Source organism: Neofelis nebulosa, chromosome 1, assembly GCF_028018385.1.
Source record: "Neofelis nebulosa isolate mNeoNeb1 chromosome 1, mNeoNeb1.pri, whole genome shotgun sequence".
NCBI classification, from domain to species: Eukaryota; Metazoa; Chordata; class Mammalia; order Carnivora; family Felidae; genus Neofelis; species Neofelis nebulosa.
In genome coordinates, this window is record NC_080782.1 from 142,683,092 (window position 1) to 142,700,597 (window position 17,506).

At 46.7% G+C, this 17,506-nt stretch overlaps 1 protein-coding gene across 2 annotated transcripts in view; it reads right to left on the reverse strand.

Moving 5' to 3' along the window:
• The window catches only part of TNFAIP8 (TNF alpha induced protein 8), a 132,779-nt gene that overhangs the window by 54,564 nt on the left and 60,709 nt on the right, over positions 1–17,506 (reverse strand). The window contains exon 1 of one of the 2 annotated variants that reach the window (XM_058738306.1): positions 9,305–9,405. The exons of the other annotated variant lie outside the window; for it this stretch is intronic. Within the exon in view, the coding sequence (XP_058594289.1) occupies positions 9,305–9,317 (13 nt within the window). The 5' untranslated portion in view covers positions 9,318–9,405. Of the gene's footprint in view, positions 1–9,304; positions 9,406–17,506 lie in introns of those variants that run through there. 2 annotated transcript variants of the gene reach the window in all.

Here is a 17,506-nt window from a genome sequence, read left to right on the forward strand (position 1 = left end):
CTGCCCCATGGTCATGATAAAATCATTACCGCCCATTTGCCTAGATCCCTAAGCAATGTGTCCTCTTCTGTTAGGGGTCAGAACCCTCAAAACTCATCTGCTCCCTTGGTGTCATCAACAGGTAGCCATCATGTGTTCAATATGAGCAATACAGAGTTACTGCCTGGTCATGAAGCAGCTGCATATAAATGGTCAGGATTTCCTGACACCTGTCTTCTTCCTCAGAGTCAGATGTCACTTTTATGGACAGCCTCTAACAATCCCTCTGCATCTACTACGTGGAGGTCCAAGGGACCAGGAGAGAACCAAAGGTTGATGGAGGAAACCGGGGTTCACTGCCTGCTTTGGAGGAAGCCACAGATGGCAGTGTTCAGACGCTGTCTTCATTTATACAGTTCCTCCATCTGCAAACATTCACAGAACATTTACAAGGCAAATGGTGTAAATAAAACAACCATGGTGCCTATCCTCACAGAGCCTACAGTAAGGGGAGGGGGAAGGCACTAATTAAAATATAGTATAAATGCAAAAGCAGGAAAGTATGGGGTGCTACGAAAAGCTCGTAGGACAAGTACATAAATCAGTCCTGGAGGAGGAAGTCAATCAAGGAAGGCTTCCTGAAAGAAGTGATGCCTGAGGTAAAACTTGGGGGTCAAGGAATCAGTCAAGGACTGGGAAGTGAGCAAGAAAAGAAGGAAGAATGGTTCCTGGTGATGTAACGTGAGTAGAGACAGAAGCCAAATTGTAAGGGGTTCAGGAATAAATTGCTGTTAAGAAGTAGAAGAAGAATTGGGGACTATTCCTCTATGAAGTCTCACTCAAAGGAATACGTTGAGACAGTACTCTGGGGAGAAAGCACTATCAAAAGAGCAGTTAAAGAAAAATTTTTTAATGTTTATTCATTTTTGAGAGACAGCAAGAGAGTGCGAGCCGGGCAAGGGGCAGAGAGAGAGGGAGACACAGAATCCGAAGCAGGCTCCAGGCGCTGAGCTGGAACACGTGAACTGCGAGATCATGACCTGAGCCAAAGTCAGACGCTTAACTGACTGGGCCACCCAGGCACCCCAAAAGGGCACAATTTTAGCACAGTGTTCACTGAGTGGCTTTACTGAAGGAATATTTAAGTCCCTATATCTCTCCCACTGGCCAGACACAGGGAAGCTGGGTACCAGCCATCCCTTACAAAAACACATTTGCAGGAATTTTCACGGGCACTGACAGGAGTTTGAATGATGTAAATAAAGAAGGATAAAGTCGAACACCCACCTCCATGCTCAGTGGCTGGTGCTGGTCCAGCAGATCTTAGCCGAAGCGGGGCTGCAGGAGGTGTTATCTCTGGGGTGCCTGGGAGCCTCCCCAGCCCCAAATTATCCAGTTAACAACAAACGCTCTCATTAGAGAGAAGCAGACGTTTGGCTAAAATTTGTCCTATTTGCTGTTGTACTGTCAGGTTCTTTGAAAAACACAAGTGTCTCTTAAGGCCGGTGGATGACTCACAACTAAGCCTAAATGAATTCACTGGTTTCTTTGTTCCTTCACGGTGGGGATGGGGAAGCAGTGGGGGGAAGCAGGGAGACAGAAATGAAGAGTGTGGGGAGGCCTGAAAGGGGAGGGAAAGAGTGAACACGAGCTTGTTCCATTCCAGAAACCACTCTGGTCCCTAAACCCAAGCCAGCTTAACTCAGAGAAAAGGCAAAGAGGAATGAATATATGGAGCAGACATCTTGCAACGCAAGAGTGTGAGTTTCAAATGCTTGGGGGGCCCTTATTTTTAGTGACGCAAAGCATTCTAATGATGTAAAATACTCAGAGCTGTTTTGAACGAGTTGTTTCTCTAAGTTGATTCAGCCTCCAAAGGCCCTGCATCAAAGGACTGATATTCATGAGGACGTGATTTCTTTTCAAGTATTTCCAATTTGTGAGTAAATGTTAGGGTGGCCCACTTATCCCAGTGATAGTCTCATAACTAAGGGAAAGAGCTAAAATCTACTTAACAACCAAATTACAAAGGGCTGATATCCAGAAAATGTGACCTCTCTGAAGCTGAGCAAACACATCAATGACAGCTGAAGTTAGTGGATTCATAGCCCAAGAATCACAAACTGGTAGCCTTAGGATTAGATCCAGCCCCACAGGGTTTTCTTGGACCAGATAAGGTTCATTTTGCATCTGAACTTCAAGGCCTTGAGACAGGACCTGTTCTCTCCAAGATGGCCCCAGTCCTCATGACTTCCAATTGTTCACAGAAAGCTGTATTTCCACGTTCATATTTCTTACCTGGTTCTTGTAGACATTTGAGTTTGGGACCACTGGTTCACACAGACTGATATCAAAACTAACCAAACAGCCTCTGTCAAGGCAGAGCTCCAGACTTCACCATTTCAGGGTAATTGAGCAAAAAGATAAAAACCGATAAACCACAACAGTGTGCAATACCACTTGTAATCAGACTCTTAACAAAACAGGAGACCAAAAACACCGTGGGGCTCATCATTCCCAAGATAAGCCATGTGACCACAGATCTGAAACCACTTTTTAACAGAAGTATCTGTCAGCAGTAACCGTCTGATATTGCCCCGTCTGATCTGCTCCTACAAAACCCCTGACGTCTAGATGTGACACAACACGAGCCTGGCAGCCAGTATCCAAGGCTGGCTTGGCAAAGGAAACTAGCCATCTATTCAGTGAGCTGTGGCCATGCTATAGTATCTGTGGTATCCAACTACCAACACCAAGTTTGGCTCCAACTACCAACACCCAGTGAATTCATTTAGGCTTAGTTGTGAGTCATCCACCGGCCGTAAGAGACACTTGTGTTTTTCAAAGAACCTGACAGTACAACAGGTTTGCACCCAGCCCTCAGTCAGTCGAGCTTCTTGGTAGCTATTTAAGACATCTGTCGCACTTGGGGTGCCTGGGTGGCTCAGTCAGTTAAACATCCAACTCTTAATTTTGGCTCAGGTCATGATCTCATGGTCGTGGGATTGAGCCCCACATCGGGCTCTGTGCTGAACATGGAACCTGCTTAAGATTCTTGTTCTCCCTCTGCCCCTGACCTGACCTGCTTGTACCACGCTCTCTAATTCTCTCTCTCTCTCAAAAATAAAATAGATAAAATAACCAAATATGGCAATTAAGCTCCTATCTTTAAAATGTAAAGGTATTCTTTACAGGAAAATATGGCCTTATTGCAGTGTTTTAAAAGAAAAATTATACTGGACTTCAATTATTACAGGGACACATAATTACTATAGATTGAAGGCCTGCCTGTAATTAATTTTCTCTAGTTCTTACTCTCAGTGTTCAAGGCTTACCAGACCAGGTCTATGATACCTTATCGACCTCTGAGAATTTATCGACCTCTGAGAATTACCCTGTCTGATCTGCAGGGCTGTTGTGCTTCATAGAGAGTATGTCCCAGGTCTCCCTGATAGCACCTATGTCATTGTCATGGGCTCAGGGGGTGCTGATAATCCAATATGCCGGGCTCCATTCACTGTATTATACCATAGCCAGTCACCAAGTAAGAAACAACAGGGAGGAGGGGCGCCTGGGTGGCGCAGTCGGTTAAGCGTCCGACTTCAGCCAGGTCACGATCTCGCGGTCTGTGAGTTCGAGCCCCGCGTCAGGCTCTGGGCTGATGGCTCGGAGCCTGGAGCCTGTTTCCGATTCTGTGTCTCCCTCTCTCTCTGCCCCTCCCCCGTTCATGCTCTGTCTCTCTCTGTCCCAAAAAATAAATAAAAAACGTTGAAAAAAAAAAAAAAAAAAAAAAAGAAACAACAGGGAGGAAATAAAACCACACTGAAAGGAAGTCTGTTTAGTAGACACTGTGGCCCACTTGACATCACTTCTATCACCACAGGCTGCTGTCTGAAGGAGAAAATGACCCCAGCCTCACCTCTCATGTTCAGCCCTGACCATTTTAACTCCGCCCCGGTAACCCTATCCCCCTTGCCATAGAGTGACTGGTTTAGGCAACACAAACCTAAGCCACTCAATACCACATTCTACAGCCAATAAACTGGCTTACGATTAGACAAGGACACATGAGAAATTTGCTGGGGGGGGGGGGGGGCTTCTGGAAAAGGCCACTTGTTCCTCTGTTAGAGCTGCCAGAGCCAATTCTGTCTCTCCTCCTGGATGGTGTGCTGTATGCACAAAGTTAGAATTGCTACAGACATTTAACCATCATGAGAGGAGCTGGCTGAGGATGAAACACACCACAGAAGGCAAATTGGAAAGAAAATGAGTTCTTGACATCACTGAGCGGCTAAACCAAATCTCATTCCAGTTATGTAAGCTAATAAAAAATTCTGTTCTGAGACAATCTAAACTGGGGTTTCTAAACTCTTGTACAATAAGAGCCATCACTGATAGAATATTCTGGAAGGCGAATGAGGAGCATGCTTGAGGACTTCTAATCTTGCCTCTGGCTTTAACACATGTCCAGCCCCTAAAGGGCAGTGGGTAAAGCAGCCCAGAATACAGAGGTAACCATCACTTCCTCCCCCATTTCCTCAAGTTGGCTGCCTAACAAAGGCCAGGGGACAGCCTGGAACTCTCTCTCTCTGGCAGAGCCAAGTCTCGCCTGTCTGATGGCAGTGGTGGCCAAGCGCAGAGGCCCAAGGTGGGGGATGCTGAGAAACCTCAGTGACATACACAGGGAAGAGGGTCAGAGAGGCAGGACCTGGGTCCTTGAGGTTCCCACCTCCACTCCCAGTATGGCGCTGCCCCAACCATCCCTGATGGGGCCTCCTGATGAACCCGATATGGGAACATCCTTGCCACAAGGGATGGCTGCCTTTCTGAAGGGCAAAAAGAGAAAGACTTGCAAGGTAGGAAAAGGTAAAAGCACCCCCAGGAGTACCCACTCTCCTAAAGATCCCAAACCAAAAGACCCCAGGGAACCGTGCTCTCAGGCTCCAGGGAGAAACAAAGAACTTAACTACTGATCCTGATAGTTGAAGGTAGTGGGATTTCAGAGCTCATTTGAAAATAACATAGGCTGGGGTGGGTAGGTGGCTCATTTGGTTGAGCACCCAACTTTGGCTCAGGTCATGATCTCATGGTTCATGAGTCTGAGCCACCCATGGGGGCTCTGTGCTGAGAGCCTGGAGCTGGCTTCGGACCTTCTGTCTCCCTCTCTCTTTGCCCCTCCCCCAGAGCTTGTGCTCTCTCTCTCTCTCAAAAATAAACATTAAAAAAGAAAAGAAAAAGAAAAAGAACATAGGCAAATGAACATATGAAAGTACCTCTGTTGGCAGAAAGAAACTAAGGAAGGAAGGGAGGAGAGGGAAGGAGGAAATGAGAGGAAGTATTATTCAAAGGGGTGACTGGATGGCTCAGTGGGTTAAGCTTCAGACTCCTGGTTTCAGCTCAGGAATCTTGCAATTGGTGAGTTCAAGCCCCTCACTGGGCTCTGTGCCGACAGCATGGAGCCTGCCTGGGATTCTCTCTCTCTCTCTCTCTCTCTCTCTGCCCTTCCTCCCTCTCAAAATAAATGAATAAACTTAAAAAAAATAAACGAAAGTATTATACAAATAAATGTACATGCCAAATAAGATGATGTAAACCCCACATCACTTATGCTGAGAGCTTTGTTTTGGAAGAAAGGAAGGAGCAAGCGAGTCGTGGGTGAGTTTTTTTCACACGCTGGGATCAACCTTGTGCCTGTACCTCCTCTTACTCTGTCCAGAGGATCCAGGCTGTGGGAGACGAGGGAGAGGAGACGCTGTGGGGGACAACACGGTCGTTCTCTATACTTAGCACTAGTCTGATGTTCGCCAGAAAGTGAGATTAGAGGATTTGGCCCACATCCAGAGGACAAGGGTCATAAGATCTAAAGGAGCAGGAAGAAGGGATGGGTGGGGAAGGCTTGACCAGGCTCCCAGCAAAGCCAGAGGGCAAAGAATATTGGGCCAAACTGTCCAGGTCCAGCTGCATTTGATGACAACCAGTGGTTACCTCTCCTACCGGCAGATCCTATTTTCAAATTCATTTAAAATAACTTTTACTGGGGCGCCTGGGTGGCGCAGTCGGTTGGGCGTCCGACTTCAGCCAGGTCACGATCTCGCGGTCCGTGAGTTCGAGCCCCGCGTCAGGCTCTGGGCTGATGGAAACAGCCTGGAGCCTGTTTCCGATTCTGTGTCTCCCTCTCTCTCTGCCCCTCCCCCGTTCATGCTCTGTCTCTCTCTGTCCCAAAAATAAATAAAAAACGTTGAAAAAAAAAAATTAAAAAAAAAAAATAAATAAAAAATAAAATAAAATAAAATAAAATAAAATAACTTTTACTATTCAATCTTACTAACTCTCATGGCGAGAACTGTGATCCAACACCGTAAGACTATAGACGTCTTACATTAACTTATATCCAGATAACTGCATAACAAACAAAGGGAGTCTTCCTGAGATTGTAGGTTTCGGGGTTGAACTGCTAGGAAGACCCCAAGGATTTCTCTCCATTATGAAACTGAGGAAGGCATATTTGGTGGAAGGGTCCTCTGAGATAAGAGGTCTGCTCCTTTCTGTGTTTGCCGTGGACACGCTGAGGGAGGGACCAGGAGGCGCTAACAGAGCTGCTCGGGAAAGCCCACAGCACCTGGCTTCTTCAGGACCACTACACTCGGAAGCCTCAGCCTGCGTGTGGTCGCACGTCCCCACAGGGGCAGGCAGGGTGGCAGGAAGAAGGCTGGGTTAAGAGGCACATTCTCATCCCAGCCCTGTCTGGCTCCATGAGGCTGGATAGCCATGGAACCTGACCTAACTTCTGTGTCCTAAGTTTCATTTGTCAAATGAGAAGATTAGGCTAGATGGAATGGCTTCTCACCTCACGTCTGGGAAAAGTCCAGTGCGCTATAACTGCCCCCACGGCCCGACTTTATCTGCCCCTCCCCACGTCTCTGGCACATCCGATCAATCCCCTTGCTGTGTTTCAGGAGCACACCAGGACCATTCCCACCTCAGGGCCTTTGTATCTGCTTGCCCCCTGCTTGGAATGCTCTTCCCAGGATAGCCACAGGTCTAGCTTCCTGATACCTTCAGCAGAGACTAATACCACATTCTCGGCGAGGACACACATTTGCAAATCCTCTACCCCTGCCACCCCACAAAAATGCACAACCATCCTTACCCCCTATTGTAGATTTTAAAAAATGCTTCCCATCTTAGCACTTAACAGTATCCCACCTACTATACATTTTACTCATTTATTTGTCATCTGTCTTTCCCACCAGAGTGTCAGCATTCCAAGGGAAGGGATTTCTTTATTTCCTTATTTTCTTTCTTTCTTTCTTTCTTTCTTTCTTTCTTTCTTTCTTTCTTTCTTTCTTCCTTTCTTTTTTTAAGAGCAGGGGTTTCTATCTGCACCCTTCACTGGGGTATTCCCAGTACCTGGAAGAGAGCCTGATACATTACAGAGATTCAGGAAGTTTTGCTGAATGGATGCAGGCACACATGCGTGGAAGGGAGGAGGGGGGTATATGGCCCTCTACAGTGTCCTCCAGTCCCAAGGTCTGTGGTGCCTCTGGTGAGGGAGCTCTCCTCTGCCACCACTGTACTGGGATGGACTCTATGACCACATGAAATAAGCCAACACAGGGCCAGACGTGGTATGCTTTCATTGTGCTGTACAACTTCTCACATGCTGCTTCCTGCCAGGTACCCCCTGCACCCTCAGTGACACCAGGACCTCCAGATAGTCTGTGAGAAATTCTTTATATTGGGATTCAGCTCCATTTTCTAGAGTCAAAACTAATATCATGGGGGGGGGGGGTGCTCATGGTTACACCCATCTCCTTTCTCTAATTCTTTATGTAAAATTCCTTAGCTTCCCTATTGCTAAGATACCGCAGGATGAATTCAACCTGAAGGTCCAAGAGGTGGTGGTGCCTTTTCCCGGCTCCACTAGATGGCGACATGGCCAGCCTTGTGCGGGCATCCAAGTGTGAAAACCAGCAACACACACAACTCCAGCTCCCCACAAGCCTCTCCAGTCCTCCTCCACAAGTACGCCTTGCCTTTTCTTCCCTACTAGCCTGGTTATTTTCAACCCGCTCGCATATGGTTCACGCTCACTCACAGAATACATCTGGCTTAATCACTCCAGCGCTAGAAGCTTCACGTACGCTTCTTCCTTCTGCCAAAAATGCGTTCCTTACCTCCCTTTGGAACTCCCCGCAAAACTCACTTCGTCCGGGAAACCTTCCTGGCCGAACCTGGCGCTGATCTCAACTGCATCTACGCCATGAGATACTGTCACAGGCACGTAAACCATTTTTATATATTTGATAGAATGCGCCCGTGCCCATGTGCATATATAGAGAAGGGAGACAGTGAATCACACGCACAGCTCTGGGCATCTGGTAGGCAAATGCACATTTAACATAAATGACGTGCAGGTGACCACTTCCGTACAAAAGAAGTCCTGTCTCTGAGAAATTGCACCGGCTGCCAAGGTTCCATTAATGGGCCAAGAATCTAGATATACTAATGCCCGCCTACGTCTTCCAATTTCTGATTCCTTCTCTGTATTCGGTGTAAGCTCCAGAAAGCCTTTTGAGCAGAAAAATTTTAGAGAGACTTCACCAAATATCATGCACAGACTTGAACAAATGTGTAAATCTGTATGTAACTTTAAAGGCTCTTTAAAATGCTCTATTTCAATGCTCAAAAACTCTTGCAATTTATCTCAAAAATCAATCTCAAAAATCAAATTAAGGCTATGTGTAGCAGCTTTAAATATGGCTGAAAATGAGCCTAAGACATGTTTTAAAAGGCCACGAGCCTATATGTATGCTGGGTAAAATTGTCGATTGGCCGTTAGGGAGAATGGTGACTGCAGAAACAGTCTGACAAACATGTACACAACAGGAGAATAGAAATAAACACCCATGTGTTTGCAGATCACTGGCCAATGCACTGGGAACTAGAGACGTCCTGCAGTTAAGCAGATGGATAAGGCGCAAGGAGAAACTTGAACTGAAAAAGCTAAGCCACCTTCTCAGAGTCCCATTTCTGAAGCATTTCCATCCTTCATTTGTTTACAGACGAAACCATCTACATGCAAACTTCAGATGCCATTTTTTCCACCTACACTATTTCATACCTCCGTCAGCTCAACACCAGGGCCCCACACCCAGTTACAGAAAAAAGAAAAGCAGTGATTTATTCGACACAACCACTTTACAAAGCCGCGACCAAATGTTATTCCCTTGCAGACAGCAACACCACATTACTTAGTCATCTGAACATTCTGCCAAATTCCAACATATTACACCAAGTTAGTCTGAGGGCACTTTTAACTCACCTAGTTTCAGCATTTCCCGCCCCCGTCCTCGGTCAGAAGGACGGCTTCACGGCGTCTTGGTAGTCACAAAGACCAGAGGAACATACACGGCCACTCTGTTGATAAGGATTCTATGGTAACTGTATTGCTTTCAGGAAGAGTCAGCCTTCCCCCGAGAATAATTCCAAAGAATTTATACCATTCTTTAAAAAAAAAAAAAAAAAAAAAAAAATCCACCATACGTTTACCAAACAAACGCACAGAAGACACTGGTCAACAGCAGTCACTTTAAAAGCTGTCTTGCTTGTTATTCTGGGAGCTGGGTTTCGTCACCTGTAGTGGAATGCATTATGGAGCCTTTAATTGTGAATCCGGAGAGGTCCCCACATCCACAATGGGAAGGGACTGGTTGCTGCCTGCACTGGCTGCCCATAAACTGTGTCTACACAGAAACCCAGGGATTACCTGTGATAGGCGAACAGGAGATAATTTCAAAATCAAGCAGAAACAGGAAGTCTAACGTTTCAACATGCTAGGAAAGAAGAGCCAATACTTAGAAAGAAAAAAAAAAGGCAGCAGTTAGATGCCTGGGGGGAAAAGAAAAATGACACAAAAGAAAAAAACCAGTTCATTCCTACCTGGCCGGTATAAACATGAATGTCTATTAATAGTAACTGTTGCTTAGACATATTCTTGTTCTAGGTAGAAGTGGAGAACAGAGTTTAGACAATGTTGTGACTTAAAACCATTAGTCTTCTGCTTTTGAAAAAATAGAAGGTCTTTATTTTTGTTTAAGATTTTTTTTTAGTTTATTTATTCATTTTGAGGCAGGGAAGAGGCAGAGACAGAGGGGGGGAATCTCAATCAGGCTCTGCATTGTCTGTGTGGGCTGGATGCAGGGCTCAAGCTCATGGAACCATGAGATCATGACCTGAGCCAAAATCAAGAGTCAGATGCTTAACCGACTGAGCCACCCAGGTGCCCCCAAAAGAATATAAGGTCATTATAAAGAATGTGTGGGTGACTGTATCCAGGCACACACAAGACACACGTGGACATATATAAAGATACATGCATCTATATTATCTAATAGTCTCTTTAGAATCTTATTGATTTCCCTGTACATTTGATAATCGCTACTACCCACAAATTGTTCCCTTATCTATCCCCACTGAGCAAGATTCTACCAGTCCTGCAAGGCCCAATTCCAAGTGGACTGCCTCAATGAAGACTTTGAGCATCCCACCCAACATGCGTGATCTCATCCTCTTCCCCCTTTTTTTAATGCTTATTTATTTTTGAGAGAGAGAGAGAGAGAGAGAGCGAACAGGGAAGGGGCAGAGAGAGAGAGGGAGACACAGAATCCGAAGCGGGATCCAGGCTCTGAGCTGTCAGCACAGAGCCAGAAGTAGGGCTCAAACTCACAAACCGTGAGATCATGACCTGAGCCGAAATCGGAGGCTTAACTGACTGAGCCACCCAGGAGCCCCTCAGCCTCTCCCTTTAACCCCCATGGCACCTCAGTTCAACTTCCTTGGTAACACATTCCGGGTACCTATCACAGGTTGTCTGTGAATTACCTTTAGGGGCATACCTGTCTTATTCCCAACTACACGGTAGGTTTCTTTCTTTCTTTCTTTCTTTCTTTCTTTCTTTCTTTCTTTCTTTCTTACTTTCTCTTGCTTTCTAAGTTAATTTATTTGGAGAGAGAGAGAGGGTGCACACAAGCACATGCATGATTGTGGGAGGGGCAGAGAGACAGAGAGAATCCCAAGCAGGCTCCACACGGTCAGCGTAGACCCCAATGCGGGGCTCCATCTCACAAACCTGTGAGATCGTGACCTGAGCTAAGATCAAGAGTCAGTCACTTAACTAACTGAGTCACCCAGGTGCCCCATACACGGTAGGTTTCTTGATTTTATTTTTATCCTCCATAGCAATAACACTGTCTTGAGCCTACCAGAAACTCGGCAAAAAGGAAGCCAAGTGGAATGCAATGGACAAATATACTGGAGTCTGCTAGGCCTGGTTCACAGTCCAGCTATGCCACTTCCTGGGTGTTTCTTGTTTTGTTTTGTTTAATGTTTATTTTTGAGAGAGAGAGACAGAGTGAGAATGAGAGAGGGGCAGAGAGAGAGGGAGACAGAGAATCCGAAGCAGGCTCCAGGCTCTGAGCTGTCTGCACAGAGCCCAATGAGGGGCTCGAACCCATGAACTGCGAGATCATGACCTGCGCCAAAGTCAGAAATTTAACTGACTGAGCCACCCAGATGCCCTGCCACTTTATAGTGGTTTTATAGTATTGCAAGTTACTTCACCTCTCTGAGCGATTTTATTCTCATTCAAATAAGAATAACATCATCTACCTCACAGAATCCCTATCAGGACGTAAAGAGAACCACAGGATGTACAGTGAGGGATTAAATAGCAACGAGCATTATTGTTGACCTGAATTATAAACCAAATGCCTACTACTAATTTGGAGAGGAGCCTGAAAGAGATACCAAATCAATGCCAATTTACAAACACATTATCCATTACTTATTTTTTTTATAGCCTACATTATCATGTGACTACCTCATGATGGTTCGAACTTTACACCTTAGAAACCATCCTTCTTCATTCCTTGTGTTATGTCCCCAAATTCTCACTGGCCCATTAATGCCATGACAACTTCATCAGAGACTAAAGGTCAGAGAAGATACCAAGATACTATTCCTCTCGGAAGCCCAAGATTCTAATCACTAGGGGGGGCACCCGGTGGCTCAGATGGTTAAGCATCCGACTCTTGGTTTCAGCTCAAGTCATGATCTCATGGTTTAGGAGTTTGAGACCCACGTGAGGCTCTGCGCTGACAGTGCGGAGCCTGCTTGGGACTCTCTGTCTTCCTCCCTCTCTGCCCCTCCCCTGCTCCCACACTCTCTCTCAAAATAAATAAATAAACATTTTTTAAAAAGATTCTAATCCCTACGACCTTGCAGACACTAACGCATTGGCAATTCCAAGCTACACAGTTTTTGTAAAGAGCACAAATACCACGTCTAAACAGAGGAACTGTTATCTCATGTTTCCTTAAAATACTACCTTGGTGATAGCTGCATGGCTACGTGGCTGCCAAGAACCACTCTGTCCACCACTGCTGGAGAGGAGAAGCAGCACCATGAAGGGGAGAGAAGACTGGAGGAAGAGGCGTACAGAATCACAGCGGCCAACATGGTGGCAGGGCCCTGTCACACATGCTCCAGGCATAGTCAGGGAGGGCCAATTTCTGCTTTTGGAGAAAGCTCTCCAGCAATGGAGAATAAAATCAACACATCGGGATGGGTAACAAACTAGATGGGGCGGGGGGGGGGGAGGGGGCATATCCTTAAGACATCCCTCCCTCTTCTCTCCCTTGAGACCAGAATGCCTCGATTTTATAGGCTCGGATCCATTCAAAGTTTGCTGCTTCAAGAAGTCCCAGCATCTGTAGTTAAAATATTCAGCTCAGTTCCTTCATTTGGGAAGAAAGAGCCACAGAACTAAAGATCAGGAAGATTCATGGAACAAAACAGCTTTATGTAAAACAATATCAAACCTGCTTGGGATTCTCGGTCTCCCTCTCAGTCTCTGCCCCTCCCCGACTTGCGCTCTCTCCTCTCTCTCAAAATAAATAAACAAACTTACAGAAAAAAAAAAAAAAGCTTTAAGGGACGCCTGTGTGCCTTCGTTGGTTGAGTATGCGACTGTGGGTTTCAGCTCAGGTCGTGATCTCACAGTTCATGGGATCGAGCCCCACATGAACTCTGTGCTGACAGGTGTGGAGACTGGGATTCTCTCTCCCTCTCTCTCTCCACCCTCCCCCACTTACACTATCTCTCTCTCTCTCTCTCTCTCAAAATAAATAAATAAAGTTAAAAAAAAAAAAGCTGTAAGGGGCGCCTGTGTGGCTTAGTTGGTTATGCATCTGGCTCTTGGTTTCAGCTCAAGTCATGATCTCGGGGTTTTATGAGTTTGAGCCCCATGTCAAGCTCTGTGCTGACAGTGCAGAACCTACTTGGGATTCTTTCCTTCTCTCTCTCTCTGTCTTCTCCCACTGGTTCTCTCTCTCTCTCTCTCTCTCTCTCTAAATAAATAAATAAATAAACTTAAAAAACCAATATCTAACTCTTTTCAGTTGTCTTTGTAGCTACGAATACAGCTCTTGTATGCTTTCTTAGGACTTGCAAATTAAGCCACTCAAGGTCGATTCAAGGACCAACAACTGTGGTGGTGTCCCAAAGCCGGAGCATCACTAATTCAGAGAGGAACCTGAAAGACATACCAAAAGAGATACCTGCTCTGAGGCAGGGAAGGGAGAGTACACAGCCCTGGAAACCCTGCCTGGGGGCCCAGGGACCGAGGAATCTGTCCAGATCCAGCTTTGCTAGGGAATGCACATGGACATCTTTTCTGGTGAGCACAGCTCTGCAGCTGAAGCAAGCTTCTCAGCACCCCAACGCCTGCAGTCACCTGCTCCTGGCACCGCTGATGACAGAAGCGCTCTGGAGTTTCACCGTGATCCTAAATAAGTCGTCGTTAGGCAAGTCTGGGTCCATCTATGAGATCTGCAGCCACATGACAGTGGCAGGTAGAAAACCAGATTCTCTTCTTAGGTATGCATGTGCTCTGTGCTATCTAGGCATCTCAGAGCAAGGCACTATCACTGAAATCATTTCACTGTCCCCACACCCAGGGAAAGTGGGTGGCAATCCCAATTTCCAAAGAGACTGGCAGAGCTAAAGAGGTTAAGCAGCACAGTCAACAGGACGTTGCAAGCCCTGCCCTCCCAGAAAAATCTCCGGAGCACACACCGTCTCTGGCCCAGTTTCATCGACTGCTCATGACATACCCCCGCGAACAAGATTGCCTGACAGTCACCCACATCCTTATCAGCAGCACATTCATCACCAGAGCATTCGTGAAATTGGTGCCTGCATGAAAAAGATACCTGCATTTGTTTCCTTCATCCGATTTTACAGCCTGAGAGACAGAACTGGAAATGTCTACAAAACACTTTGACCTTCATGCTCTGGCCTTTCCAAGACGCTCCCTAGTTCCTGGGATATGCTACCATGGCTGCCACGAAGAATGATGACCCTGTCCCCGCCTTAGGTCCTCTCCAGACCTCCTCTCCTCTGCCTCCTCCAGCCACCTCAACTCTTTCAGCAGCCTCCCTAAAGCCACGGCCCCAAATAATTTGACTTGCTTCTCTTTGACCCTCCTCTCCTCTTCAAGGAGGAAGCAGTCATGGGCAAAGCAGGGCTGAGTGGGAGTTATTCTAGAAGAGTGAGTGCCTGAGCTTGGGAAGGTACTCCAGAAGCATTGCACAGACGCTGTCGCAGAGACGGCAGGCGGTCGGACTCACCCTCTCTCACCAAGGGAGGTTTGCACTGGCAGAGAAGCCCGTGGTTTGTGCCTAGACAAGGCTGCGAAAATCTCGCCGGTGTCCGGCACCCTCTTGATGCCAGCGAGTGTGTGTGATGTCTTCCCTATGTTCACCCGGTCCTCACCAAAACCTCAGGAGGTGGGCACCCTGCTGTCCAGGTCACAGGTGAGGACAGGGAGTTCCCTAAATGTAACATGCCTGCTCAGGGCAGTGCCAGCCTGTGAACCCAGGGATGTCCTGAGTCAAATCTGTTGGCTTTTTTCTCCTAATATCGTACCACAGAAAGCATAAATAGGTCAGTGTCTAGAAAATAAAAAGAACACCTGCTAACCCACCTTTCAAAGCCAGGAAAGCGGTAAGTGAAACAGGGTGAGTTGGAGCTGTGGCGGGGGGAAGGGGCAGCGCTGGCATCGGAACAGGACTGGGAAGGAGATTTCTCAGATCTGTTATGAGGTCTGCTGCCGTTCACAGCCTTCCCCAGAAAAGAGCTGCACAAAAAATAAGTTGCGGGGTGGGGGTGGGGGTCTGGGTGGCTCAATGGGTCAAGCATCCGACTTCAACTCAGGTCCTGATCTCATGGTTCATGAGTTCAAGCCCTGCATCGGTCTCTGCTGATGGCTCAGAGCCTGGAGCCTGCTTCGGATTCTGTGTCGCCCTCTCTCTCCGCCCATTCCCCACTTGCACTCTGTCTCTCTCTGTCTCAAAAATAAACAAACATTTTTAAAACAGTTTTTAAAAAAAGTGTGGGAAGGCAGACCTTTCTATCAGATCGTATGTAGTTTCTACGGTTTAAGTATAAATTTTGTAAAATGCTACTCAGAGCCCCCACCCTGCCAAAAAAAACAAAAAGAAAAAAAAACACCACTTTTATTTCTTAAAATTCACACAACTTCAGGGATGGCAAGACCTCTGATATCATCTAACCTTTCTTCACAAGCAAAGAAAATGAAGCAGCCTGGTGTACCTGGGTGGCTCAGTCGGTTAAGCATCCAACTTCAGCTCAGGTCATGATCTCAATGTTCGTGAGTTCTAGCCCCATGTTGGGCTCTGTGTTGACAGCTCAGAGCCCGGAGCCTGCTTCAGATTGTGTCTCCCTCTCTCTCTGCCCCTCCCCCACTCATCCTCTGTCTCTCTGTCTCTCGTCTCTCTCTCTCAAAAATAAGTAAACATTAAAAAAAAATGAAGCAGACTGAGGAAGCTGAAAGCCGTGCCCCAAATCACACCGCTAGGCTGGTTAGCTGTGCAGCTGTGGTAAGAACGGGATCCTAGGACTTCAGAATGAGCATAAATTTATGTCTGTCTTCCTCAGACACAAAGCCCTATTCGCACCGGCACCACCCATGAAAACACTAAGATCAGCATTTACAAGGCAAAAAACACTGAGCGTCTGCTGCAGTAAATATGCTGGCACTTGAATGCAGCTTCCTTTCTGTTGAAATGCATATAAACGGAGTCCTGACACTTTATAGCATTCTTCCACTGCAAACCCGCATGTAAAACTGAGCAGGATCCCTAGTGATAAAATACTACACTAATGAAACTTTCCATTTGCCAAGGAAAAACCCTCCAATTGCCGAGTCAATTTCTCTATAAATTTCTAGTATTTCTAGTTAATAGGCAACATCTGATATTTCCCGAGCTGAATTCCTCAGCGTTCCTCCACTGCCAAACCCAATTATTTTCCTCTCGGTTTTAACCTCTCTGGGTTCCAACACTACCATGTTTGTGGTCACTGCTGATTCCGCTCTCAGCTTGATGGTCACTCATTCACCAAGTCCTGCTGCCTTCCCACCATGCTTTGGCTGTTTTCATCTCATTTTCATTGGGATGCTGTTAAACCCCTGCGTTAAAGGGGGCACAAGGCGGTTCCTTCCTTCCTTCCTTCCTTCCTTCCTTCCTTCCTTCCTTCCTTCCTTCCTTCTAATGTTAATGTATTTATTTTGAGAGAGAGCGAGTAGAAGAGGGGCAGGGAGAGGGAGACAGAGAATCCCAAGCAGGCTCCACGCTGTCAGCACAGAGCCCCATGCGGGACTCGAACTCATGAACCATGAGATCATGATCTGAGCCAAAATCAAGAGTCAGATGCTTAACTGACTGAGCCACCCAGGCGCCCCAAGGTGGTTTCTTGAAAAGACAACTTTCCAGGGGATGCCAGCACGCAGTTCCACTTGCCCTTCTTCCTTCAGAGAGAGAGCTTGGTCATTATGTAGTTTTTATCCCTGTGGCTATTTTCAAACCTAAAACACTGACATTCAAAAACTTTTCAATTTAGAGAATAATCCGAAACTACAGCCACATATTGAGTAAAATTTCCCAGATATTCCCCTTCAGGAGAAACACACATGGGGTTTGCCCGTTTGCAGGGAAAGGGTGCTGTGTCACCCACTTCAGGGTGACATATGTCCCCAGAGTGCCTGTGCACATGCAGCCAACACACAGCCACCTGTCCTCCGTACCATCTTCCTCAGCCTCACAACTGAACACGTTTACCCAACGGCAAGCTGACACCACTCCTTCCACGTGTGACTGGGAGTGGACACGGTCAGCAAACCACCTCTAATCCCCTGGGGGGAGGCTGGAGCCCCATTTCCCCTTCCCACTGGGCTGTCAGATGAGAAGGGGGCCATGGGAGCCCAAGACCCCTATCCTGTGATATATTTCTGGCCCCCCTGCTCTATGTTCTCATCACCCGAGGTTCTTCAGGGCAAAGGAGGGCACATGAGCGGGTTCAATCTACACAGTGCTCACTGGTCCAGCAAAGGGGTGGACCCAAACTAGATTCGTATGCTTCCTCGCTCCATAACAGCTTTCTCTTG